This window comes from Poecilia latipinna, unplaced genomic scaffold, assembly GCF_001443285.1.
Source record: "Poecilia latipinna isolate Pla-1442-1.1 unplaced genomic scaffold, P_latipinna-1.0 Scaffold1498, whole genome shotgun sequence".
NCBI classification, from domain to species: Eukaryota; Metazoa; Chordata; class Actinopteri; order Cyprinodontiformes; family Poeciliidae; genus Poecilia; species Poecilia latipinna.
In genome coordinates this window covers 43375-70916 of record NW_015114114.1, presented here as the reverse complement: position 1 = coordinate 70916, position 27542 = coordinate 43375, and the positions used below count along the sequence as shown (strand labels likewise).

The 27542-nt window shown below is 34.1% G+C and overlaps 5 protein-coding genes across 5 annotated transcripts; all 5 read left to right on the top strand.

Annotated features, from left to right (window-relative positions):
* The first annotated feature begins 291 nt into the window (after positions 1-291).
* On the top strand, positions 292-3311 carry LOC106963124 (uncharacterized). The gene is made up of 6 exons (XM_015057861.1): positions 292-350; positions 476-808; positions 2164-2529; positions 2616-2732; positions 2803-2855; positions 2971-3311. Exons 1-6 carry the CDS (start codon positions 308-310, stop codon positions 3103-3105), a joined length of 1047 nt encoding a protein of 348 aa, XP_014913347.1. The 5' UTR covers positions 292-307; the 3' UTR covers positions 3106-3311.
* Positions 3312-6169: 2858 nt separating this feature from the next.
* On the top strand, positions 6170-9322 carry LOC106963125 (uncharacterized). The gene is made up of 6 exons (XM_015057862.1): positions 6170-6238; positions 6369-6695; positions 7980-8351; positions 8474-8602; positions 8715-8764; positions 8866-9322. The coding sequence occupies exons 1-6, from the start codon at positions 6196-6198 to the stop codon at positions 8986-8988; spliced, it is 1044 nt and encodes a 347-aa protein (XP_014913348.1). The 5' UTR covers positions 6170-6195; the 3' UTR covers positions 8989-9322.
* An 891-nt stretch (positions 9323-10213) lies between these two features.
* LOC106963135 (uncharacterized) lies at positions 10214-13161 on the top strand. Its single transcript, XM_015057872.1, has 5 exons — positions 10214-10534; positions 11819-12190; positions 12313-12441; positions 12554-12603; positions 12705-13161. The coding sequence occupies exons 1-5, from the start codon at positions 10273-10275 to the stop codon at positions 12825-12827; spliced, it is 936 nt and encodes a 311-aa protein (XP_014913358.1). The 5' UTR covers positions 10214-10272; the 3' UTR covers positions 12828-13161.
* Positions 13162-18202: 5041 nt separating this feature from the next.
* On the top strand, positions 18203-20283 carry LOC106963131 (signal-regulatory protein beta-2-like). The gene is made up of 4 exons (XM_015057868.1): positions 18203-18248; positions 18404-18721; positions 19679-20026; positions 20153-20283. Exons 1-4 carry the CDS (start codon positions 18203-18205, stop codon positions 20281-20283), a joined length of 843 nt encoding a protein of 280 aa, XP_014913354.1.
* Positions 20284-24661: 4378 nt separating this feature from the next.
* Positions 24662-27085, top strand: LOC106963134 (uncharacterized). Its single transcript, XM_015057871.1, has 4 exons — positions 24662-24694; positions 24815-25141; positions 26320-26673; positions 26786-27085. Exons 2-4 carry the CDS (start codon positions 24952-24954, stop codon positions 26926-26928), a joined length of 687 nt encoding a protein of 228 aa, XP_014913357.1. The 5' UTR covers positions 24662-24694; positions 24815-24951; the 3' UTR covers positions 26929-27085.
* Positions 27086-27542: the final 457 nt, after the last annotated feature.

Below are 27542 nucleotides of genomic sequence, written 5' to 3'. Positions count from 1 at the left end.
CATCTGATTATAAAAAGCATAAGAGAATCCAACTTCTGGCCTTGCACAAGTTCGCTAAACTTGTGTAATGTTTCATGCAACATCTAATTACAGATACAAAAAGGTGTTAACTTGTCTATTTGCTTCAAAACTCCTAGGAAATGCCAGTAAGTAGAAATGATTGCAAAGAAAGGGGGCTTCATTGTGCCACCAAGCCCCCTTTGATTGTAAATTCTTTCGTAGCCAATCAGATGCATTTGACAGTCTGAATGACCACACCTCCCTCAGTTTCTTAAGCTTTATGTGTCCTTATGAAGACAGTAGCAACATGACTCTGCTATGGCTTGTACTGTTCCTTCTTCATCAAGGATGTAAGTACATTTAAAAACAAAATCTTGTCTTATTGAAGATTTTTTTGTTTTATTTTATCTCTGATCTGTAAGCAGTTTCTTTAAAACTGATCTTTATCATTTAACGTTTCTTTTATCTACTGCAGATACTTTAGTTCCTGTGGTCACAGTCCATCGTGGGGAACCGGTGACTTTGACATGCGTATTGACTGAGAAGTTTGAAACTGTGACCTGGGTTCACTGGTACAAGCAAAGTGCAGGACATACTCTGATATTAATTGCAATGCTGCGTAAAAGTACAAGTACAATGCCCACCTACGGCCCGGGATTCTCAAAATCAAGATTCCAAATAACATATATTGACAACATGAGCAACTTGATAATTTCATCAACATTAGAACAAGATGAGGGAATGTACCATTGTGCGTATATGGACTGGACTGAATCTACTTGGACTGGGACCTATTTGTCATTAAAAGGTAAATATCCTTGGTATTTTTTTCATACCAAAAACTGGCATTCAGTAACATTGGGGAAGTATTATTTGGAATTAAAATATCTGAAGCCCCTCTTAATATTTTATTTGTCCAGTTTATCCTTCACAATTTAGAGAATAAAAATGGTAAAACAAACTCTTGTTTGTAAAATTGCTTAAGTTATTACTCTAAAGTTATAATTTAAGCAAGTAAGACTGAAGAAACTAGCTCAAACACTTTTTCAAAAAAAAATTCCAGTTTCAATTTATTTTTTAACAGAATGTGTTCCCTTAGTTAATCAAAAAATAATAAAAATAAATCTGATATTCTACAACAGTGAGTTTTCTTATGCAATCTGGAAAACATATATTCCAATGAAAATTCATAAAAAAAAAGACAAGATAATTTGCAGTCAGTTGTGACTTTTGTTGATAATCGGTTATGCAGTCTTAACTAAAATATGTTAGCAGAATATTTAAATATTTTAAAAGTTAAATATTCCATTAAAAATAGCTTAAATATAAGACTACAAACTTCTGATGATGAAAAACAATTTTATTTGTCGACAATTTCCTCACTGTTAATTTTCTGACATGAAAAGTGTTTTGAAACGACACAGGCAGCTACAAATGATTTGTGAAAAGAAAAAAAAAATTCTTTGTCTTTATTTTCAGACAACGCAACCATAAAATTAATAAAAATATTCCCTGAAATCAAAATTGTCTCCTATCAAAAACCCCACAGAGTTAACACCATTGTTGTTCATACCCATGGGAGATTTAGTTTAAAGTAATATTGTAATTTGACTAATATGTTTATTATCTTTAGAAGTAATACCGACAGTTTGGAGTGGACCAGCAGGTCCACTCCAAATAGGGAATTGAAATCAAGAGAATTTGTGTAGCTAAAGATTAGGGTGATTATAAGGAAACTTTCAACCTCATAGATTTAGAGCTCATCTCCAAATACCAGTGGACACATGCAAAAAGCTGATGAGACACAAAACGATGGTTATCTGCAATGGATATAAAGATTTACATATCAATAAAGGCATTAATCATTTCCAACATGCTAGTTTTTTTTTATTTTATTTATTTTTTATAAAATACAAGAGAAAACTGAATATAAATCTGAAAAGGGATGAACAATTTTGAGCTTAGCTACAAGAGACTTTGGTCTACATGTTAAAATTGTTAAATCCATCTATTAAAAAAAGGACAGTTATTTAAAAAAACAACTCAGTTATTAACAGACAATGGAAAAAACAAACACATTTTTAGTATAAGTATTTAGACTTTCAACTAAAATCAAGATGCTGGATCTCTTGTTCACAGCTGTGTTCCTTATTGTCTTCACAGAAAACTCTCAGAGGATTTCGAGCTTCACTGTTGTTCAGGAGCCAACAGTTTCTAATCCCGCCAGTGACACAGACTTAGAGACTCTGCAGTGTTCGGTTCTCTCCGACTCTGTAAATGCAACCTGCTCAGGAGAACCCAGTATGTTCTGGTTCAGAGCCATATCAGACACATCCTACCCAGATTTCATCATCGCTGAGGGAAAAATACCTGAAAACTGTGAGAAGACGTCAAACAGTCAGAAGAAATGTAGTTATAATTTCACTAAGGTTGTGAAATCATCTGAAGGTGCCATTTATTACTGTGCTGTGGCTGCATGTGGACAGATACTATTTGGAAATGGAACAAACCTTGTAAAGAGCGATCAAGGTATTGTGTGTATTGTGCCATTTGTGTTACCATAAAAAAAATCCTGCTTTTCTGAATCAATGATCTTATCTGCCTTTGTTTTCCAGATAAAAAAACAAGTACAATAAGGATTGTGTTGGTGATTATACTAATCTGCTTGGCCATTTCTGTGACCTTGAATATTATTTTTATTTGTTACCGAGTTCAAAGATCTCAATTTAAGGGTAAGTGTAATTTACTAATTTAATGTTTTAAAACCACAGTCACATTAATTACCATGTTCTATTTACTCAGAGAGTTCCTCTTCTCAACCAAGACACAATGACTTAAGCCAACCAGGAAATGAGGTAAATAATATTAAACTATAATTATTATTACAGCTGACTTAGTGTAACAATGAACAACAGAGCTGGTTGTAACAAAATGGATTGAAATGGATGTATTTTTATCTTTTTTCCACAGACTGACAAAGGTCAGGATCTGAATTATGCTGCATTACATTTCTCTGAAAGGAAAGAGCCAAGAGGAATGAAGAAAAGAGAACTGAAGACTGAAGAAAGTTTATATTCACAAGTTAAAGGACAGATGTCAAGATGATTGGCTCTAAGCTTATATGGGATACTGACATTGTGATAAAAGACAGTTCAGTGTTTTCAGATTCATTGTAACTGCGACGAGTGAGACAATTTGTAAAAGTAATTTTTTGTAAATTTTTTTTAGAGTTTAGTGCTGTACTAAAATCTCATCAGTTTAATGAAATGGCCTCAAATTCTTGTGTATTGAAAAATTTCACCTAAATGAGGTTCTTTGTGTGTTTGAAATAAAGCAGCTTTTTATGTTTTTCTTCAATTAAAAAATGTGTTTAAAAATATAAAATTCATGAATAAATATTTTGATGAAGTAGTTTCAATTCATGTTGACTGAGCTGCACATTGTTTTGGTGAACACATTTTAGAAGATACCAAATAAAACTAATTGTTAGTGATGGGCTCGTCTTGGTTACAAGGATTTTCAACTTGTAATAAGCTATATTGTCTCATCCCCATGTTTATCCAACTCTTCTTCACTGTGGTTCAAAGTGTCCCGCTTCTGGCTAAAAACAACATCACAGAAGACCTTTGGTTATTGATCGGTGAGGGGTTAGAATCACTAGTTGTGTCTCAGGAGCAACTCTCACGCTCAAAGTTGCACAACGTTTCAGACTCTGGGGTCATCCACCATCAACCCCACCCACCTGAGCTGTTACTCAATTGTCATGAAAAACCACCTGAACTGTGCTGAGCTCAGTCGAGCTGCGCTGAGCATTTACTAATAGAAAAAGATTATAAAAGGCTTGTAAAAATACATAAGTTCAGCGTTTTATCATTTTACAGATCAGATCCCTGGTAAAAATGTTCAGCACACTAACAGTTCATTACTTACTGGAGTAGTTTATGCTACACAGACTAACATGGCAAGAGAGAGACGTCATATATCAGAATCAGTACTGATGTTACCAATCAGAAATGCTAATCCAGTCAGACTACAAGCTGAAAACATAAATACCTGGATGAATCTTAATTTCAAGTTTGAATGAAAGCTAGTTAGTCAGTGACTTAATCTGAATGGTATTAAGTTGGACATCAGTAATAACTCTTGTGTATATAACATATTATTTAAATCCCATATAATGCCTGGTTGATACAGTAAGATTTTAAAATTGCTGATGAATTTTCAAAACCTGTGAAACCACACGGTAAAAACCCCCAGGTCAGGTATATCAAGTTTGGTTGTGCATTGTGTGGTCTAAAGCTACACAAAGACAGCATGCCTCACTTAAATAAACATGAGTGGTGAGGGAGAAGAATGGTCATAATTTGGGGAATATTCTCAGCAGAGGAAAACAATGTCCACCAGACTTTCTGGTGCATCATGGCAGTTATTTTATCTTCTGTATTTTAGTTTGCCATCTATGTCTCTATTACCTTCTCATTGCTACACGGGACATTGAACACATTCTTGTTTGTGCTTGGGGAACGCCCCACATGCAAGACAATCCAACAAGCTGAATGTCCCCAATTTGAGGTCGGAGCAGTCCCTACATGGGGGATTTATGTAAAATCAATTTTCTTTCATCAAGAACAGAATCGTAATATTCATTCTGATGAAGTTTGTTTCTCATATTTAGAGGAAATCCCAACCTATATGCAGAAATTTTGTCCTGAATGTTATGCTTTCATTAGATGCAAGTGGACAATTATCATAATTAACAGAGATAAATACTTTCTAACAGCTGTATGTGTTTCACTTACTGGAGTTATTGAAAAAATGTACTTAAGCATTATTCAAATTTATTTAATCTAATTTTATCCAGTTGTTTTCTTTTAAATGAAATTTATTATGAAATGAAAGTCTAAGAGCAGACCTAAGCTTTTGATGACAGAAAGATACGATGTTGGCTTCAAACTGAAGGGTACACTGATTTCTTCTGATGATTTCCACAGGGTACTCCAAAGAATATAAAGAACTAGAAATGTCCTTCATTGTCCCATAATGGGGAATTTTCAGTACAACAGCAGCAACAGTGAAGCAAAGCAAGGAGGTGCAGACAAAGATACAAATAAGCAATATATAAAAACAGAATAAAGAATGTACTGTAAGGGCAACATTTCAAAATAAGTACTGTGTAGTTGTAAAAAAAAGTGTACAGTAAGTTATGTTTTAAGGTCAGTCTACTGTATATATATTTTTGCTGTAATCGACACTAACACACTTTAACAACGATGCCATTTTGTCCAGCCTTGCTCATTTAACCAGAGAAGACCATACATTTCATGTGGAAATAAAACAAAAAACAGCACACTTTTACAACCCCATATTTACTCCAGCATCTGTATTACAAGAGTAACGTTCATATATTGTTTACTGCCTGTAACAATTCAAACTATTTGCCATCAGACTGTTCTGAAAGAAACTTTGTCTATTTTTCCATCACATCCTATTTGATTAAACTTGGCACATCGGACTAATTATTACAGATTCCCTATTCTAATCATGATTCTGTAATAACTGTAGATACTGTATATATGCAGTGAATGTTGAAACTCAAAGACGAAAACCTTTGACCCACTGGTGGCGCTGTAAGAAAAGCTACTGGATGGACACAGTCTTATACTCAGCACCGTGTCTGTGATCTACATTTCTGTGTTTTGATAAACAAAAAATACTGATGTTTACATAAAACCATTTTGGAAACCGTAATTAAAGAACATTTAAGAGAAAAAGAGAATATACTTCTCACATAGGGTTTGTAGCAGGAAGTAGCCGTTTGTTGCATACTTTACAAAAACCATTCAGGTGCATTTCACAGTGTAGATTGTGACACCTTTTTTGTAAAAACGGTGACAAAATGTTTCTGACAAATCTGATTTGCTCTAATGGCAGTGGTCTGACCACCACCTCCCTACCCTCAGTAGGTATATTTAGTGTTAGCCAAATAACAAGCAACAGTTCAGAAAGAAAAGAAAAAAAATCGCTGGGTATTTAGGTGATCAAATAATGGTAGGAAAAAAAAAAGCAGAAGCTCATAGTGACAGGAAATGCTCTTTGATGGTGTATTCGGCAATAGCCAATCAGACACATTTGACAAGATCGCCACACCTTTGTGTTTTACTGAAGGGTCCTACTGTCTGAACGAACACAGTCATCATGACTCTGTTGTGGCTCACATTGTTGCTTTTTCATGAAGGACGTAGGTATTCTTTACATGATTTGAGAGAGAATATTTTCTAATTTAAGTGTCTTAAATATGCATTTAGGTTCTGTTCAGTCTAACATTTAATGCTGTCATTTTTTTGTTTTACATGTTTTTTCCCATATAGATACTCTGGTTCCAGTGGTCACCGTTGAACTGGGTCAGTCTGTGACTTTGACTTGTGATTTTGCCATGAAATATCAGAGCAACACGTGGCTTTACTGGTACAAGCAGAGTGCTGGAGATATTCTGACTTTAATTGCGATGCTGCAGAAAAGTATAAGCCCCAACTATGGACCAGAAATCTCTGCTTCAAAATTCATTGCAACATCAAATGAGCACAGCAGCAATCTTACAATTTTCACAACAGTTCATGAAGATGAGGGGATGTATCACTGCGCTCAAATGGACAGACTTAAATCTATATGGAGTGGGACTTACATATCAGTAAAAGGTAAATCAGTCATTTCTATTTTCCTATATTTTTATATATTTTTTAACTCACAAATTGACCAGAGGGTATCATCATCTGAAATCCAACTAGACATGATTATATATCATGTCAGTAACATATAATATTTTTTATCTTCCAGTATTTTTAATATTTTTTAATTCATGAATTGACCAGTGTATCATTGCCTGAAATCCAACTAGACACGATTATGTTACTGAAAAATATATAATCTAGTATAAAGTAAGGCTCAGGGTGACAAAAGAACCAAATTTTTAGTGAGTAATTTGTTTGGAAACAGCATTCAATGTTTAATTTTAATATTTTTGTAAATGTGTTTTATTATCAAGTCATTAAAACATTTATTTCATTTGTATTTCTTACATATGAAATAAATAGACAATTTATTCCATTGTGTGCATCTGTAGTTATTATTGTTCCAAAAAGTACAAAAAATGTAAAACATTTTAGTGTATATTAGATAATGTGCAATATTTTTCACTATGTTGGTTATAATCATGGTTAGTAAGTAAACTATTATGTCTAGGGTTATAATATTCAGATCTTTCTTTGTCTAGTTGGAAAAGTAAAATAAATCATTGCAAACTGTGCAAAACCACAATGTTAAAAAATAAAGTCTCTAATTTATGGTAAAATATCGCCAGGATATTAACACAGATTTTAAAATTCTGGCAACCACAGCTGCCGGTATTTTACAGTAAGTTTGGGATAATTTATTTATTTTTTAACAGTGCACAAACTAACTTTAAATCAACAAAATTATCAAACTGTCAGGAACCAAACAGCACCCTGAAGTTAAATTAAATAATGAAAAAACTGAGCAGAAATATTTTCTTTGAACTGTAGAACTTAAACTAGTGAAAATGTTTAACCTGACCTTTTTGTTGCATAATCTGTCTATAGAAAATACATATACTGAATAAGAATCTCATATTTTATCTGCCTGCTACAACAGTGTTGTGACTTAATTTGTTTCAACATTTGACTGTTGTGCTTTTGTCATGACTGACATTTTTAAAATCAATGTGCCATAAAAAACATGTTGAAAGTTTTTGCTAAATTTATTACGAAAAAAAATTGAGTATTAAAATTCTACAATTATAAATTCTACAAATTTCCTGGTTATTTTACAATTTCCAGAAATTGTAGAAATTCTAAAATTTCCCTGAAGGAAAATCCCAAAGGGACTAATAAAGTTATCTATCCATCTTACTCTAGTTTTAGTATTTCAACACTTCACTAACAAACAATATGATTATTTCACAGGAATGCCTAAAAGGACATCAAACTACACTGTGTTTTCTCAGATAACGAGTATTGTTCAGCAGACAACGGTCTCTGGTCCCACCGAGCCAACAGGCTCAGAGACTCTGCAGTGTTCGGTCCTCTCTGACTCTGAGAACACAACCTGTTCAGGAGAACCCAGTGTGTTCTGGTTCAGATCCAGATCAGAAAAGTCTTTTCCCGACATGATTTACACCGATGGAAAAAAGTCAGAAAATTGTAAGAAGAGATCTGACTCTCCGAAGAGATGTTTTTATAACTTCTATAAGAATATCAGCTCCTCTGATGCCGGGACTTACTACTGCGCTGTGGCCACATGTGGACAGATATTATTTGGAAATGGAAATAAAAACGGTATGACTTACATCATTTGAGATATCATTCAAAATTTCCTAAATCATCACAAATAAGTAATTGTTCTCTGAAGCAACATATTCTTGATGGAGAAAATTACATGCTTTGTCTTTGTTTTCTAGGTAAAACAAAAGAAAACAACATGACGGTGGTCACAATAGCTGCAATAATCTGTTTGGTCATTTCTGTAATATTTAACATTTTTTTCATTTGCTTTCAAACACAAAGATCAGCATGTCATCGATTTAAAGGTTTGCTTCAGTGACTAAATCATACATTTCAAACATATGTTATGACAGAAAAAAGTAGAATTACGTAAAATAAAACAAAGTCTAAAACTGAGTGTTGCATCCATGTTTACAGAAAGCTCTTCTTCAGAGAAAAGAAGCAACTTTAGCCAAATAGGAAATGATGTAAGTAAAAACCTTAATTGCCTAATTTGTTCTTTTAATACTAAACGATACATCTCAACATTACTAAATAACTTCGATTGAAAATGTGTTTTTCCAAACAGACTGAAGCTGGACCTGATCTGAACTACGCTGCGTTGCATTTCTCTGAAGGGAGAACATCAAGAGGAAAGAAGAAGAGAGAGTTGATGACTGAAGAAAGTGTGTATTCACAGGTTAAAGGATGAGCTTGAATATCTGTGTCAGCCTGTAAAGAAAACCGCTTGTGAGATGTAGATGCATCTAGTTAGTGACATAGAAATAAAAGTTGTGAATTTAAGCAGACAACTGAATGAAAGATATAATGAAAAAATTGTGCAGCTTCAACACTTTGTCAAGTTTGTCTACATAAAAAAAGTAAACAAGATGGCTTGTATTTTCTTTAGGAGTGGAAAATAAAAACAGCACTATGAATCTTTTTGACTTCTCTAAATTTATGCAACAGATTTCTTAACTTTTGAACACTGGGTGTGTATAACAGTAATGAACAATGACCTCTGACTCCCTCCACCCTGCAATAAAACCTAAATAATGCATACGTTTCATTTTAAACTTTCTTCTTAATTTTTCTTAAACAAAATACATCCGTTACTCTTACTTCACATCATATCTGCATGATGCATTTTATTGCTCAATCACATTATTGTAATGTCATTGAACATACATTCCTTTTTTGGTATCCAAAAACAACAACAAAAAAGTTATAAGTCAAGATATCATGAAGAGAATAGTGGACTAACTCCTGATCATGTTTGGGTTCAGCTTTCAGATGCCTCATGGTGCCACCCTCATCTGTTCAAACAATGATGTGCAAGTATAAACACTATGGAGATGTCTAACCATGAGACATTGCAGGGATGAATGATTTTGTTGAGAAATGTGTTTATCTTCAGAACAAAAGAATCTTTAAAATATGCTGGTTGAGGCTTATCAGAGAGTGTCGTAATCCAGACAGGAAGACATTAATCCACCAAATGAAACATAAAACACAAGATTACAGTTTGAAAAAGCACATACAAACAAAAACTTCAGGGACATCCTCTAATTGGCAGCTAAAATTGATATGTTAAGTAATAATATGTTTTTTAGGTTCAGGCAAAAGGGGGAAGCTTTTCAAACTTGGCAGATTTGTTCTATGTTGGTGTTTTACTGGAGGACACATTTTATATTTCACAAAACAAATGGCCTCATGATGAAAGGAAGCTACGTACAAATTTTGAAGCTACATCTTAAGTCAAACAGGAAGTCAAAGCCAAGGCATTACAGTGAACCCTTGCTATAATACGGTTCACCTTTCGCGGTCTCGGTTCCTGATTGGCTAAAATATACGTAATACAGATTGGCCATTCAGGAGATGGAAACTGAAACTTTGAATGCCTGCTGAAAAAANTGTTTTTTCCCATATAGATACTCTGGTTCCAGTGGTCACCGTTGAACTGGGTCAGTCTGTGACTTTGACTTGTGATTTTGCCATGAAATATCAGAGCAACACGTGGCTTTACTGGTACAAGCAGAGTGCTGGAGATATTCTGACTTTAATTGCGATGCTGCAGAAAAGTATAAGCCCCAACTATGGACCAGAAATCTCTGCTTCAAAATTCATTGCAACATCAAATGAGCACAGCAGCAATCTTACAATTTTCACAACAGTTCATGAAGATGAGGGGATGTATCACTGCGCTCAAATGGACAGACTTAAATCTATATGGAGTGGGACTTACATATCAGTAAAAGGTAAATCAGTCATTTCTATTTTCCTATATTTTTATATATTTTTTAACTCACAAATTGACCAGAGGGTATCATCATCTGAAATCCAACTAGACATGATTATATATCATGTCAGTAACATATAATATTTTTTATCTTCCAGTATTTTTAATATTTTTTAATTCATGAATTGACCAGTGTATCATTGCCTGAAATCCAACTAGACACGATTATGTTACTGAAAAATATATAATCTAGTATAAAGTAAGGCTCAGGGTGACAAAAGAACCAAATTTTTAGTGAGTAATTTGTTTGGAAACAGCATTCAATGTTTAATTTTAATATTTTTGTAAATGTGTTTTATTATCAAGTCATTAAAACATTTATTTCATTTGTATTTCTTACATATGAAATAAATAGACAATTTATTCCATTGTGTGCATCTGTAGTTATTATTGTTCCAAAAAGTACAAAAAATGTAAAACATTTTAGTGTATATTAGATAATGTGCAATATTTTTCACTATGTTGGTTATAATCATGGTTAGTAAGTAAACTATTATGTCTAGGGTTATAATATTCAGATCTTTCTTTGTCTAGTTGGAAAAGTAAAATAAATCATTGCAAACTGTGCAAAACCACAATGTTAAAAAATAAAGTCTCTAATTTATGGTAAAATATCGCCAGGATATTAACACAGATTTTAAAATTCTGGCAACCACAGCTGCCGGTATTTTACAGTAAGTTTGGGATAATTTATTTATTTTTTAACAGTGCACAAACTAACTTTAAATCAACAAAATTATCAAACTGTCAGGAACCAAACAGCACCCTGAAGTTAAATTAAATAATGAAAAAACTGAGCAGAAATATTTTCTTTGAACTGTAGAACTTAAACTAGTGAAAATGTTTAACCTGACCTTTTTGTTGCATAATCTGTCTATAGAAAATACATATACTGAATAAGAATCTCATATTTTATCTGCCTGCTACAACAGTGTTGTGACTTAATTTGTTTCAACATTTGACTGTTGTGCTTTTGTCATGACTGACATTTTTAAAATCAATGTGCCATAAAAAACATGTTGAAAGTTTTTGCTAAATTTATTACGAAAAAAAATTGAGTATTAAAATTCTACAATTATAAATTCTACAAATTTCCTGGTTATTTTACAATTTCCAGAAATTGTAGAAATTCTAAAATTTCCCTGAAGGAAAATCCCAAAGGGACTAATAAAGTTATCTATCCATCTTACTCTAGTTTTAGTATTTCAACACTTCACTAACAAACAATATGATTATTTCACAGGAATGCCTAAAAGGACATCAAACTACACTGTGTTTTCTCAGATAACGAGTATTGTTCAGCAGACAACGGTCTCTGGTCCCACCGAGCCAACAGGCTCAGAGACTCTGCAGTGTTCGGTCCTCTCTGACTCTGAGAACACAACCTGTTCAGGAGAACCCAGTGTGTTCTGGTTCAGATCCAGATCAGAAAAGTCTTTTCCCGACATGATTTACACCGATGGAAAAAAGTCAGAAAATTGTAAGAAGAGATCTGACTCTCCGAAGAGATGTTTTTATAACTTCTATAAGAATATCAGCTCCTCTGATGCCGGGACTTACTACTGCGCTGTGGCCACATGTGGACAGATATTATTTGGAAATGGAAATAAAAACGGTATGACTTACATCATTTGAGATATCATTCAAAATTTCCTAAATCATCACAAATAAGTAATTGTTCTCTGAAGCAACATATTCTTGATGGAGAAAATTACATGCTTTGTCTTTGTTTTCTAGGTAAAACAAAAGAAAACAACATGACGGTGGTCACAATAGCTGCAATAATCTGTTTGGTCATTTCTGTAATATTTAACATTTTTTTCATTTGCTTTCAAACACAAAGATCAGCATGTCATCGATTTAAAGGTTTGCTTCAGTGACTAAATCATACATTTCAAACATATGTTATGACAGAAAAAAGTAGAATTACGTAAAATAAAACAAAGTCTAAAACTGAGTGTTGCATCCATGTTTACAGAAAGCTCTTCTTCAGAGAAAAGAAGCAACTTTAGCCAAATAGGAAATGATGTAAGTAAAAACCTTAATTGCCTAATTTGTTCTTTTAATACTAAACGATACATCTCAACATTACTAAATAACTTCGATTGAAAATGTGTTTTTCCAAACAGACTGAAGCTGGACCTGATCTGAACTACGCTGCGTTGCATTTCTCTGAAGGGAGAACATCAAGAGGAAAGAAGAAGAGAGAGTTGATGACTGAAGAAAGTGTGTATTCACAGGTTAAAGGATGAGCTTGAATATCTGTGTCAGCCTGTAAAGAAAACCGCTTGTGAGATGTAGATGCATCTAGTTAGTGACATAGAAATAAAAGTTGTGAATTTAAGCAGACAACTGAATGAAAGATATAATGAAAAAATTGTGCAGCTTCAACACTTTGTCAAGTTTGTCTACATAAAAAAAGTAAACAAGATGGCTTGTATTTTCTTTAGGAGTGGAAAATAAAAACAGCACTATGAATCTTTTTGACTTCTCTAAATTTATGCAACAGATTTCTTAACTTTTGAACACTGGGTGTGTATAACAGTAATGAACAATGACCTCTGACTCCCTCCACCCTGCAATAAAACCTAAATAATGCATACGTTTCATTTTAAACTTTCTTCTTAATTTTTCTTAAACAAAATACATCCGTTACTCTTACTTCACATCATATCTGCATGATGCATTTTATTGCTCAATCACATTATTGTAATGTCATTGAACATACATTCCTTTTTTGGTATCCAAAAACAACAACAAAAAAGTTATAAGTCAAGATATCATGAAGAGAATAGTGGACTAACTCCTGATCATGTTTGGGTTCAGCTTTCAGATGCCTCATGGTGCCACCCTCATCTGTTCAAACAATGATGTGCAAGTATAAACACTATGGAGATGTCTAACCATGAGACATTGCAGGGATGAATGATTTTGTTGAGAAATGTGTTTATCTTCAGAACAAAAGAATCTTTAAAATATGCTGGTTGAGGCTTATCAGAGAGTGTCGTAATCCAGACAGGAAGACATTAATCCACCAAATGAAACATAAAACACAAGATTACAGTTTGAAAAAGCACATACAAACAAAAACTTCAGGGACATCCTCTAATTGGCAGCTAAAATTGATATGTTAAGTAATAATATGTTTTTTAGGTTCAGGCAAAAGGGGGAAGCTTTTCAAACTTGGCAGATTTGTTCTATGTTGGTGTTTTACTGGAGGACACATTTTATATTTCACAAAACAAATGGCCTCATGATGAAAGGAAGCTACGTACAAATTTTGAAGCTACATCTTAAGTCAAACAGGAAGTCAAAGCCAAGGCATTACAGTGAACCCTTGCTATAATACGGTTCACCTTTCGCGGTCTCGGTTCCTGATTGGCTAAAATATACGTAATACAGATTGGCCATTCAGGAGATGGAAACTGAAACTTTGAATGCCTGCTGAAAAAAAACTGTGGCCGGCGGCTCTGCCGTAGATACAGCTGTGAATCTCGCAAAGAAGCTTGGAGGAGACGGATTTAATGACATGACTTCGGAAGACATTAATGCCGTGATTGATGAACACACACATCCGCTGAGCTTTAAACAGGTTTTGTTCTTTGGTTCCAGTGTAGAGTATTTAATTATGCTCTGTAATAGTTGTAAAAAAATAAAGGTAACTACTTCATGGATTTCACTTATCGCGGGTTATTTTCGGAACGCAAACCCCGCAAAAAACAAGGGATCACTGCAATGGGTTTTCCATATGAAGAATGAACCAAAGCATTAGTTAAATGATCTTAGATCTGGAAGAAATTTTGTGGCCAGAGATGACAAAGTGTGTGTGAGTGAAGGGTAAGCCAACCTGACTTGGTTCTGTCAGTAAATGATGATGAGCAGCTTGTGTAAGGACACACAAAATGTTAAACTCTAGTCATACTGAGGAGATTTATGTAAACTTCTGACTTTAAAGAGTCAAGAAAGTGACAAACATTTCATTATTCTGGAATTTAACAAGGATGGCCAAACATCCGGTATTACAGACAAAATTGGAGCAGTTGTTTTAAATATGATATTTGAAGAGATCTTTAAACATAGTTAAGGATCTTATTGTGAAGGTTTGCTGTCTTGAATAGACTTCTGTTACTGACTTGTTATCGCTTGTGTTATTTCTTTTGGGTGTCATGGAAGGTACAAACAGATTTACAGCATTGAATGCAATGCTGGAAGTTGAGTAAATATTACTAGTTGGTAAACAACTACATTTTTGCTATTTTAGTATTAAGCAAGACACATATAGAAGCAGGACAAAACGTCAAAAATGATCCATGCTCATTCATAAAGTTCAACATAGCAACATGTAACAATTGGTGCTTTTCGGTGGTTAAAACTGTTTTTGCTTTCTGCTTGCATCTCTAATAATGAGATGGATGACAAAAACCTCATATTTAGATGGGCAGCTATTCAATACGCTTTTAATGGTAATTCAATTTTCAAAAACTACCACAAACTAAGTCTGCACAGCTTCAAGAAAAGCCCCTTCAACTCATCAAATATAACAAGTTATGCAGTTTCCATGAATTACCCATGGAATGTAACAACCTACTAAATACTGCAGTGTGCTAACTATTCTTTTATGACTATGATGGCAATTTAAACCAGCAACTATTTTATCCCTGCTTCATAAGAGATAATATATGAAACTGTGAAAAGATTAGAACTGGAATGCATACAGTATATGAAACACACACTTTCCTACAATCACTTTGCTCTGGCAGATTATCAGTACCTTCTAATTCTTAATCTCACATTGTCATAACACCAACCTTCAGCTACAATAAAGGCAAATTCCAAAACAACTGAAATTCAAATTCAGAAATGCTTTATTGATCCCCAAGGGAAATTATATGGTGTTGTAAATCATACTAATTCAGATTCTTCAAAGACTTATTGTAGATAGTGATGGCAATGACAAATCCAATAGCTATTCTCTACTAATTCTGATCTCCAATTGTTTCATGAATTTAAATAATCAGTCTTACAAAACATGAAATTCTGAGACACATGCTAGATGTGTCTTGTCCTATTAATCTGTTTTTTTCTCACACCAACTAAGACTAGTTACAGGATTCTTAAATTATACCCCTGAAAATTACTATACTTATATTTTTACAAATGCCATGATAAATACAATGGCTTTGGTAAAAATGTTTTGCAGTTTTTTTTTGTACTGTATTTAAGGCTTACTTAGACCAATAGAATCATTATTAAAATAACTAATGACACAACCAAGACCTGCGACAGACTGGTGACCTGTCCAGGGTGAACCCTGCCTCTCACCCGAAACGTTAGCTGGAGAGGCACCAGCAACCCTCCAGATCCCACTGAGGGACAAGGGTGTATAGAAAATGGATGGATGGATGGATGGATGGATGGATGGATGGATGGATGGATGGATGGATGGATAAGTCAGGACAAAATGATGGCACCTCTGGAAAAACTTAAAATAATTTGAGCAAAGGAACATCTTATGGTCCAAGGTGTGTGTCTTTTACAAATGTCTTCAAGTTTGTAATCAATCAGTCTGCCTATTTAAATGGTGGCAAATAGTCACTGTGCTGTTTGGAGTCATGGTGTGTACCACACTGAACATGAACCACAGGAACCAAAGCAGAGAGCTGTCCCAGGATATTAGAAAAATATATAGACAAACATATTAAAGGTAAAGGTTAGACCATCTCCAAGCAGTTTGTTACTCCTGTGACAACAGTTTCTCATATTATTCAGAGGTTTAAGGTTCAGCGGTTTGTAGCCAACTTCCATGGCTGTGGGCGGAAAATTGATGACAAATTGAAGAAAAGATGTAATGGTAGCCAAAGAGCCCAGAACAACCTTCAAAGAAGTTAAATGAGATCATACTTACATAGCAGGACACTAAGATGCTTTACAATGAAATGAGTCATTGTCATTCATGCACTCATTCACATGCTGATAATGTGGATTGTACCCATAGCTGCCCTTGGGCAGTCAGACAGAAGCAAGGATTATCATCTCTATGTTCACAGATGCAAAAACGAAGCATGGAAAGACAAAAACAGTGTCCCTACTTTTTTTTTTACATGAGTGAAAACTACAAATTTTCTGGAGCTACTTTGCTACATTTGGCACAGTATGTCTAAAATCTTTGCAGGGATGCTGCCTAGTGTCTGGAAGCTTGGTATCAGTCACAGGCCAACGATCTTAGAACAGAAAATTGACCCAAAACACACATCTATAAACACCCAAGAGAAAAATGCTGGATGATTCTGAACCAGCCTTGTATGAGCCCTGATCTAAATTATATTGAATATCTATGGAAGGAGACAAAATGTGCTGTCTGGAGAAGACAGTCTTTAAATCTGAGACAACTGGAGCAGTTTGCCCACGAGGTGTGCATCAAACTACCTGTGGGCGGGTGAAGAAGTCTCATTAACAGTTATAGCAATTGCTTGATTGCATTTCATTGCCTCAAAAGGTTGCCCAACAATTAAATTACACGTACCATCATTTTTGACCAAAAGTGAAACAAGCCTGTTTTTGAATTGAACAACAATTCAAAAGCAATCATTGAGTAATTTTCAGTATATTTTTATTCATTATTATTTTTGTCTATTTTATCTTACTTTAGAGACCATTGTGGGCTTTTCGGTTATTAACAGAGGGGTATCAACAATTTTGTTTATGTATAACTTTAAAAATGAACTGATGGTGTGCTTCTTTGTCACACTGAAACTCCAGAATTCAATTACTTTTTTGAATCTCCAAGCCACTTTCAGCATATTTCTGTTGATATACAGTGAAAAGATCAATTGTTTTTAGGTATTGTTTTTGTAATATGGATAACTTATTTTTTAGACAGAAGAGAAAATTATCTGATCAATAACTAGGTGTGGCAGCTCTGTCCCTAATCACTATTTATCTATAGTGTTATAGCTCAGAGTCTGATCAATTGGTTTATTGTTCAGAAAGAAAACAGCAGAGATCACAAACTGATTGACCATAGGACAATGCTACACTGTTACATAAAGCTAAAAATGCTTTTTAAGCGTGTTCATTTTAATGGGTTCTTAAATGCAGAGGCTCAAAATGTCAACTTAACTTGGGCGACAAAATAAACTAAATAGTCTGTTTAATAATTTTGGTGGCTATAAGATGTTCAAACTCCAAGTTTCTGTTAATAATGAGTCATCAAATAAAATCCTGAACATTTGTTGGAGATACATAAATTCAAACCATCTGTGATCATAGTGTTTTTTTAAAGATGCAACAGCTGACTTGCAGATGGCACTAGTCATAAACAGTGAGATTAATAAACATTTTGCGATCGGTTTCCTACACACGATTTTTGTGCCATGTTTCTTTGTAACTTTTTTTCTGTGTTATATTGCCTTTAGAAAATAACTATTGACGGTGCACACAAAGCCAACATATATTTAAAAAAAAAATGAAATAAAGGCACGACAATGGAAACAAAGCATATGTACATACAGGAAATGCCCTTTGATTGTATACTCTGAGGTAACCAATCAGATGATTTGACAGTCAGGATCTCCACACCTCCCACAACTATAAAAGCATCTTCTTTCTGAATAAAGACAGTGTCACCATGACTCTGTTATGGCTTACCACATTGTTACTTCTTCATCAAGGATGTAAGTATTTTTTTCATGAACTAAGATGGAATCTTTTCTGGTTAAAGTATATCATATATATACTTTATGATATATAGTTTTTGGTTCATTTCAATTTAATATTGTTTTCATGTTATTCCTAATTTTTTCAATTGCTGCTTTTCCCCCGAAAATAGATTCTTTGGTTCCAGTGATCACAGTTGAACTTGGTCAATCTGTGACTTTGACTTGTGCTTTTAGTTTGAAATATCAGAACAACAAATGGATTTTCTGGTACAAGCAAAGTGCTGGAGATACTCTGGATTTAATCGTGATGCAGCAGGGAACGACAAACCCAAATTATGGACCAGCATTCTCTGCTTCAAAATTCAGTGTAACGAACTACAGCAGTCTTACAATTTTCACAACCGTTCAACAAGATGAGGGCATGTATCACTGCGCTCAAATGGAGGCACTTGACTTTATGTGGAGTGGGACTTATGTATCCATAAAAGGTAAATTAATCTTTTTTTCCCCAGTATTTTAGATAATTTTAATTGACAGATTCATCAGTGTGTATCTTTGAATTCCAACTGGACATAATGATGTTACTGAAAAATGTATAATCTAGGAAGGAAGCATGGCCGAAGGGGCAAAACCAAACTTTTAGTGGATAGTTCCAGATGTCTTTGGAACCAAGATGCAATGTTTAATTTCAGTATTAATGTTTTTTTTTTCTGTTTTTATTATTGTCTTATATTCTATTAAATAAATGCAGACTGAAAGACAAAAACAAGTTATTGCAGTTTCTGCATCTATAATTATAGTGAACAATTCTATAAATAACCATTGATTGTTCCATCCATGTACAAAGTAAATGACCATATTTTAATTCATATTTGATTCTGCGCAATGTTTTTCATTATAGTGAGTATAATCATATGGAGAAAGTAGACCTTTTAAAAGGTCTGCAGTTGTAACAGTCAAATGGTCTTTGCTTGGTTTCAAAATTAAATACAAATATTTTAATCTGTGGAGAACCACAAACTCACAAATGTCCTTATTTGTGAAACAATGATGAACATAGTATGAAATTCTGTGGAAAAAACAATGTCAACCCAAAAAACACTCAATTTGCAAAATTAATTTCCAAAAAAGTTAATCATATAAATATAATTTCCTTATTTACAATTCAAATAGCATTTTTAAATTGTGAACATTATTGTTTTAAAACAGTCGAAATTTTCTTGTGTGAATTAGTGATTGTATGAGTGTTGGCACTTTAATACAATATTATAAAACAGCAAAGTTAAAATCAATGAAAAAAAAATCACTGAATATATTTCTTTGTGAGCTGTAGATCATTAGTGAGTTGAAGTTTAAAGATTGTATTGCCAAATTTGATACAAACATTTTTTCAAACATAACCCTAGTTTTCTTATTTGGTTTTGTTTCAATATAATATTTCACAGGAATCACTGAAAGGACATCGAACTACATAGTTATTTCACAACCAACAATCTCAGAACCAACAGGCTCAGAGACTCTGCAGTGTTCAGTCCTCTCTGACTCTGAGAACACAACCTGTTCAGGAGAACCCAGTGCGTTCTGGTTCAGAGCCAGATCAGAAAAATATTTTCCTGACATGATTTACGCCGAAGGAAAAAAAGCTGAAAATTGTGAGAAGAGATCTGACTCTCCGAAGAGATGTTTTTACAACTTCTCTAAGAATATCAGCTCTTCTGATACTGGGACTTACTACTGCGCTGTGGCCACATGTGGACAGATAATATTTGGAAATGAAATTAACCGGAGAAACGGTATGACTTTGCATACATCATTTGAAGTATTCAAAATGTCCAAAATCATCAAAATAAGTCATTGTTTTCTGAAGCAATGACATTATCTTGATGGAAGAAATGACAAACTTTGTCTATTTTTTCTAGGCAAAACAAATGAAAACAACATGCTGGTGGTCACGATCTGTTTGGTCACTTCTGTATTTGGTAATATTGTTTTCATTTGCTATCTAACACGAAGATCAGCATGTCAACAATGCAAAGGTTTGTTTCAGTGACATGTTTGGTACAAGGATCATTTTTCTAGAATCACAATAAATAAAACACTGAAATTGAGTAATCGTGTGTATCACTTCCATGTTTACAGAAAGCTCTTCTTCACAGAAAAGAAACAACTTTAGCCAAGTAGTAAATGATGTAAGTACTTTGTAATGTTCAGATATATTGTTTAGCACTATGAAAAAATTAGATAAATAACTTTGATTGTAAATGTGTTTTTCCAAACAGACTGAAGCTGGACCAGATATGAACTACGCTGCGTTACATTTCTCTGAAGGGAGAGCATCACAAGGAAAGAAGACGAGAGAGTTGATGACTGAATGTGTGTATTCACAGGTTAAAGGATCAACTTGAATAAATGTGTCAGCTTGTATAGAAAACCACTTGTGAGATGCAAATGCATACTGTTACTGACAAATAAAAGTTGTGAAGTCAGGAAGGAGGATGAATGAAAGACAGATGTAATGAATGAAAAATAATTTTCAAAATGTTATGTCAAATTCAACTACATATTGTAATGTTTGAAAAATCAAACCTGATGGATTGCTGGATGTATCTGAAATATCTTAGAAATGGAAAATGATACTGCTTGATGTGAATGGATCTATCTGATTTTCATAAATACAATACACACCTCTCTTTACTGTTGAACAGTGGATGGTGTATCTTTTAGCTATGAAGAGTTTCAGTCGTCTGTGCAGGGAGGACCCAGAGAGCAATCTTTTTTTCTTTTTTTTTTAAGAAATGTTTGTATCGTCTTCTTATCCACAAGGAAATGAGTCTTCTGAAAGGCTCCTCAAAGAGGAAGACATCAACACGCCAAAAGCAAGATAAAGTACAAGACTACAGTTAGCAAAAGCACATGTGAACAAAAAGCTACCTTTTTGAGACTATCAAATTTGTGGTCAGAACTGGCAAAGCTGTGTTTAAGTGTGGTGGAAGCAAACCTGATTTTGTTACATCAAGATGGGTCAAATTACAATAAATTATTGTGAGAAGTTGTCAAAGGATACACAAAATGTTGAACCCAAGTAATACTGTTTTAAATATATTTTTATGAAATACTACAGAAATTTAGGTGAACTTCTGATTTTGAAGAAAGCAATAAAACATCTCATTATTTTAGCATTTAGTATTGGTTAAACCTAAAGTAGAAAATGTTAAATTTGAGTTAATGGAAAATCAATTTGTTCTTCTAGTCTCATTTACACACATCACAAATATGAGTCCAGATTGTTGTGATCTGTGTTTTCTGTGTATTTTGAGGTTTTTCTGTTTATTAGCCTGTTCCCTTGTGAGTCTCTGTCTTCCCTGTTGATTGTTCCCAGCTGTGTCTCGTTTCTTTGTACCCTCCCAGTGTATTTAGTCCCACCTGTTGTCTATGTCTCTTGTCGGATCCTCGTCGTGTGTACATCTCTGTCTTCCCCGTTGCTCCCCGTGCAACCTGTTTGTATTCTGTTCTTTTGGATTATTTCATTATTAAAACCATCATCAGGCATCCTGGGTCTGCCAGCGTCTTCCCTCACCAAACCCACCATCATGACACAGATATGAAGAAACTATGTGCCTTTTGTTGAACATCTAGCCACATCACATCTAGGAAGACTGTATGCCGCTTTCAATACATCTACATTTGTATTCCACATGATTCAGGATGAAGGTTCAACTGCCATATTGTCTTATTTTCTCCCATAGCTGTTGAGAAACTATTGGTTTCTTGAGGAGTGGACTGTTAAAATTTTACATTTTACCTAATCACATTTTCGAGACGTGTAATGCGTCAGTTCGACAATATGAAGCTTCCTGGAAATTGCCTGCACTGTAAACAACAATCCCTCACTGTGAAGACAGAAGTGTAGAGCTAATCTCGGTGGATGTTAATGTTAAATATTTTGAAGCGTGGCCAACATGGACTGAATGACTTTGTTCACTTCTTCAGCTGCCATTGTAAAACTACAGGCAGACTACAATTCTAAAATGCAGAAAATCACAGTCATCGTTCAGAACTTCGTCTGTTTGCTGATTGGCCAGACTGAAATTCTACAGGAGAAATCCAGCTCAATGGGAGAAATCCCACAAGGAGCACTGAGGAGAACTGCATAGGAAAGTAATGTCCAGGCTAATATTTCACAGACTCAAGCTAAACGTTCTCCCAGGAGCCTAAGCAACTCCATCAACAGCATAATCTCTGGCTTTCATTTAGAGCTCAACTATTTAGGACTGTTCTGGTCTTCTGCATACTCTAAGTCCTCCTTTTCCCTCTGAAGCAGCAGTTCTTCTCATGGGCCAGATCTTGAGAGACACTAACCAGCCAATCAGCAGCAATCAAGTGATAAGTTTTTAGAATTTGTGTTCGTCTTCACTAGTTGCTTGATTGCCTAATTATTTGTAGTCTATTATTAAGTTATTTTTTTATTTTCCATTTTCAACTTTCCATTGATTAAATATCATGGGTCTGTGTGGGTTTGAAAAGCTGGAACTAACATCAAGCTGAAATTTGGAAACAACACTCCACATGACTAGCAGTTCTTACCTGCATTTGGTGCCTGGTTGTTCAAACAAACTACTGCTTCAGAAAACAAAACAGAAACTAATTAACTATTTGCCTTTCCATCCTTGATTTTCACATCTTCATGAAACCCACTTAACTCTACCAGAAAAGCAATCCTTAATTCTCCCGATAAGGAGTCACACTGCTAACTTACAACTTGTGACATAATATTTCAATAACAGCTGTAAAATCACCATAATTATTTTATTATGATTTTCTAACATAGAGGCATAGCTCTAGAGAAACGCTTACTAGAGCACTTGGAAGTCAAGGTGCATTTCTAAACACGTTTGAAAATTTTACCTATAATAAATATGTTGATTAATTATCAGCTACAGAGCCCCCTAGGGGGTGTGGGTAATTATTTAGCGATACCTAAAGTTTTCTGTTCCCTTGCAATAAATTAGCAAACACACCCTAGTCTGTTTTGTATAATCTCAAATGTCAATTTAAAAAAGCAAATTTATATACATTTACTGAGCCTTAACCCATACTTTTGTCACCCTTTGGTGCAAAAAATCTGACTGAAAATCAATTTATTAATCATTTGTATAAGGCTGAGATGGAACTGGACATGAAAATGGCCCTTTATTAACCAGACTACCAACACAAAAAACAGACAAACAAAACTGTCAGATGACTTTATTACCCTGTGAGAATAATTCTGAAATGATCCAAATAATTTGGATAATATTTTTTCCCTTTTTCTTCTTATGAAAAGTTTCTGTTTATATCTTAAAAAGGCTGGAAAGCCCATGTTTGACTTGTTTTACTTTTGTATTTGTACATAGGTTTGTGGTGCATTTCTATCCTAAAGAAAAATATACAAAACTTTAGATATCTCACAAACAAGATGCTAATAAACGGAAAAACCTTATATTACAGCAGAAAAACTTTCAATATTCAATTGACCAGTACATTACTGTGAGAGAACGCAAAAGTTTTGCAACACAATGCAATGCTTTCGGGAGGTAATGCAAAAAATAAAACAAATAAAAAAAGTTTTCCATGTCCCCTAGAGGGCTCCGTACAAAGTACACTCTGTATTAAGAACACTTCTGCTGTCAGAAAATGTCAGTCAGTTCCTCGGAAGAATTATCTTTTAATCCCATATTTTTAATTCAACAATACATTGACAATGAAGGTGACACGCTTTTATCGTCAACCATATTGAGATAGAATCACAGTTTTCATTTGCCTGCAGCTCTGGTGTTGCAAGTGGTTCTTTGGTTCACCCAGTACAATAAAAAATGAAATAATGCCCTGTTCTTTGTTTGTTTCATTCTTTTCTTCTGTGCCTCCATGAAAAAACACTGGCCTCACCCTGCCATTCCTGGTAAATTTGGTCTAGAACCTCCACACTTGATAGTGGGTTTTGGATCCACTTATTTGTGCTTATTTGCATATTATCACATGTAGACTGACACCTGCTGGCCTACTTAGAGTTTGCAATCAGCTCCTACTGCTCTTACTATGAGAAACTAGCAGCCTCCTCCCAGTGTCATAAGTCCCACTGGAAGGAACTGAGTTGTTTTTGTTTTGTTCTCTGTTAAAGGCGATTGTGTCATGATTATTCACTACCTTGTTTCTGTTTATAAGTGGACTTTAGCAGAAAACAACTTACAATGCATGAAAACCCAAATGAAATAAAGGCATTCATTTGAAATAAATGCATAAAAAAAGAAGCAAACTGTACAGGAAATGCCCTTTGATTGTATATTCTGAAGTAACCAATCAGACGCATTTGACACTCACGATCTCCCCACCTCCCCCAGTTACTAAAGGATATTTTTTTCTGAACGAAGCCAGTGTCACCATGACTCTGTTATGGTTCACATTGTTACTTCTTCATCAAGGCTGTAAGTACTTTCATGAACTGAGATGGAATATTTTATTGTTAAAGTATGTGGAATATGTATTTTGGTTCGTTTTTATCAAATGTTCTTTATTGTTTCAATTGCTGTTTTTTCCTGATATAGATGCATCAGTTCCAGTGGTCACAGCTGAACTGGGTCAGTCTGTGACGCTGACATGTGCATTCAATATTACATATCAGAGCAACACATGGCTTTACTGGTACAAGCAGAGTGCTGGAGATACTCTGAATTTAATCGTTATGAAGCAGCGAAGAACAGCCTCAAAGTATGGATCACAATTCAATGCTTCAAGATTCAGAGCAACATACACTGGGGACAGTAGCAGTCTTACAATTTCCACAACAGTTCAACAAGATGAGGGAATGTATCACTGTGCTCAAAGGGACACTCTTGAATCTACGTGGAATGGGACTTATTTATCAATAAAAGGTAAATCATCATCTGTCTTTTTCATTGTTTTACAGATAATTTAATTCACAGAGAGACCCATGTGTGTAATGTCTGAGTCCTTCTGGACAGGATTATGTTTCTGAAAGATGTATATTATACAAAAGAAGCATGACTTGGGGTGTAAAGAGGTATCCTAGCACCACATTTTCACTGGGTAATTTTCCTGGACCAGTACGCAAAGTTTATCTTCAATATTATTTAAGTATAGTTTGTCTTTTTTGTTTTTCAATGGTTTTGTATCTGACGTATGAAATAAATGCAGACTGAAAGGCAAAATAAATTTATTCCAGTTTCTGTATTTCAGTTCCAGTATCAACTGTTCAAATTGTTCCTCAAAGGACAAAGAAAATGATAAAATTAAATTTATTTGATACTGTGCAAAGTTTTACACTAATGCAGTGGGTATAACTATGTTGGGAACTAAATCTAATTGGGTTGGAGCTTTTAAATGAGCTTGTCTTAGCATATTTTGGAGATTATTATCCACTTTGCTAAACTACATACCAACAATATCCCCATTTGTTAAACAATGACGAAGCCAAAATGAAAAGCTGCGGAAAAACGGCATTAACCGCAAAACCCCGTTTGTAGATTTCTGCAAAAACATTGAAAGCCCAAAATAAATAGGAATTTTCTTTATTTTCTATTCTTTACTGTTATTATATATAGTGCTACTATAATTATAGAAGTCTTGGTTGTAATTTAAATAATTTGTATTTTAAAAGGAGAGAAAAGGTATAAATGTTTTAACAACAACTGAACTTCACAGTGGTTAAATTGGTTCTCCCATATGATAAAAAAAAAAAAAATAACCATCTTCCACATTTGATCAGACTTGGAAGATACAATTAAAGAACAAAAGAAATACCAATAATATAGAATTAATGTTAGAGCTGTATAACTTTAATACAAATACTGACCCCTTTTGTCAAACACACATCTACTATATAAAATATAATTAAGTGTTGTGACTTAATTTTTTTTCAGTATTTGACCGTTTATATTTGTCTAATAATTCTTTTTAACAGAACAGAACCAAATAAAAAAATAGACAAACATGTTTATATGTCTTTTTACCAAATATGACACAAAAATGCTTTCTTTCTAGCAACACTATGGTTGTATTATTTAAGCTTACTATATATAAAATTTCACAGGATATCAGAGGACATCAAACTACACTGTTGTTCAGCAGACAACGGTCTCTGGTCCCACCGAGCCAACAGGCTCAGAGACTCTGCAGTGTTCGGTCCTCTCTGACTCTGAGAACACAACCTGTTCAGGAGAACCCAGTGTGTTCTGGTTCAGATCCAGATCAGAAAAGTCTTTTCCAGACATGATTTACACCGAAGGAAAAAGATCAGAAAATTGTGAGAAGAGATCTGACTCTCAGAAGAGATGTTTTTATAACTTCTCTAAGAACATCAGCTCATCTGATGCCAAGACCCTCTCCTGTGCTGTGGCCACATGTGGACAGATATTATTTGCAAATGAACTGAACCTTAAAAATGGTACGTATAAATCAATTATTTGAAATGTCTAAAATAATCATTAAAAATAATCTTTTCTGAAGCAATAACATGCTCTTGTTGTAGGGAATGACATACTTTCTCTGTTTTCTAGGTAAAACTGATGAAAACCACATGCTGCTGGTCACAATAGTCGCAGTAATCTGTTTGGTCATTTCTGTAATTTGTAATATTGTTTTCATTTGCTTTCGAATACAAAGATCAGCATGTCAACAATTTAAAGGTTTGTTGCAGTGACTGAATTATATTTGTCAAAGATGTAGATACAAGAAAAATGTTAATAAAATCACATAAAAATAAATACAGCATGTAGACTGAAATTGACTAATTATATGTTGCTGCCACTTTTACAGAAAACTCTTCCTCACCAAAAAGAAACAACTTTAACCAAATGGAAAATGATGTAAATATCTAAATCAGAATTTTTTTTTTGTGATCCAAATCAATACATCCGAGTATTACAAAATAACTGAGTGTAAATGTTTTTTTTTTTTTTGTTTTTTTTTAAATAGACTGAAGCTGGACCTGATCTGAACTACGCTGCGTTACATTTGTCTGATAGTAGAAGATCAAGAGTGAAGAAAAAGAGAGAGATGATGACTGAAGAAAGTGTGTATTCACAGGTTAAAGGATCAATTTGAAAATGACGTATGCCAGCTTTCATTGAAAAAAAAAAAACTTCTGAGATGAAAGAGCATACTGTTGCTGACACACAATCAAACGTGAATTCAAATAAAACTTTGAATGGAAGACAGATGTGATGAAAATGCAATTCTTTTTTTACTTTTATTATAACTTTGCCACCTTTACCATATATTGATTTTTTTTTAAAATAAACCTGTTGGCATCTT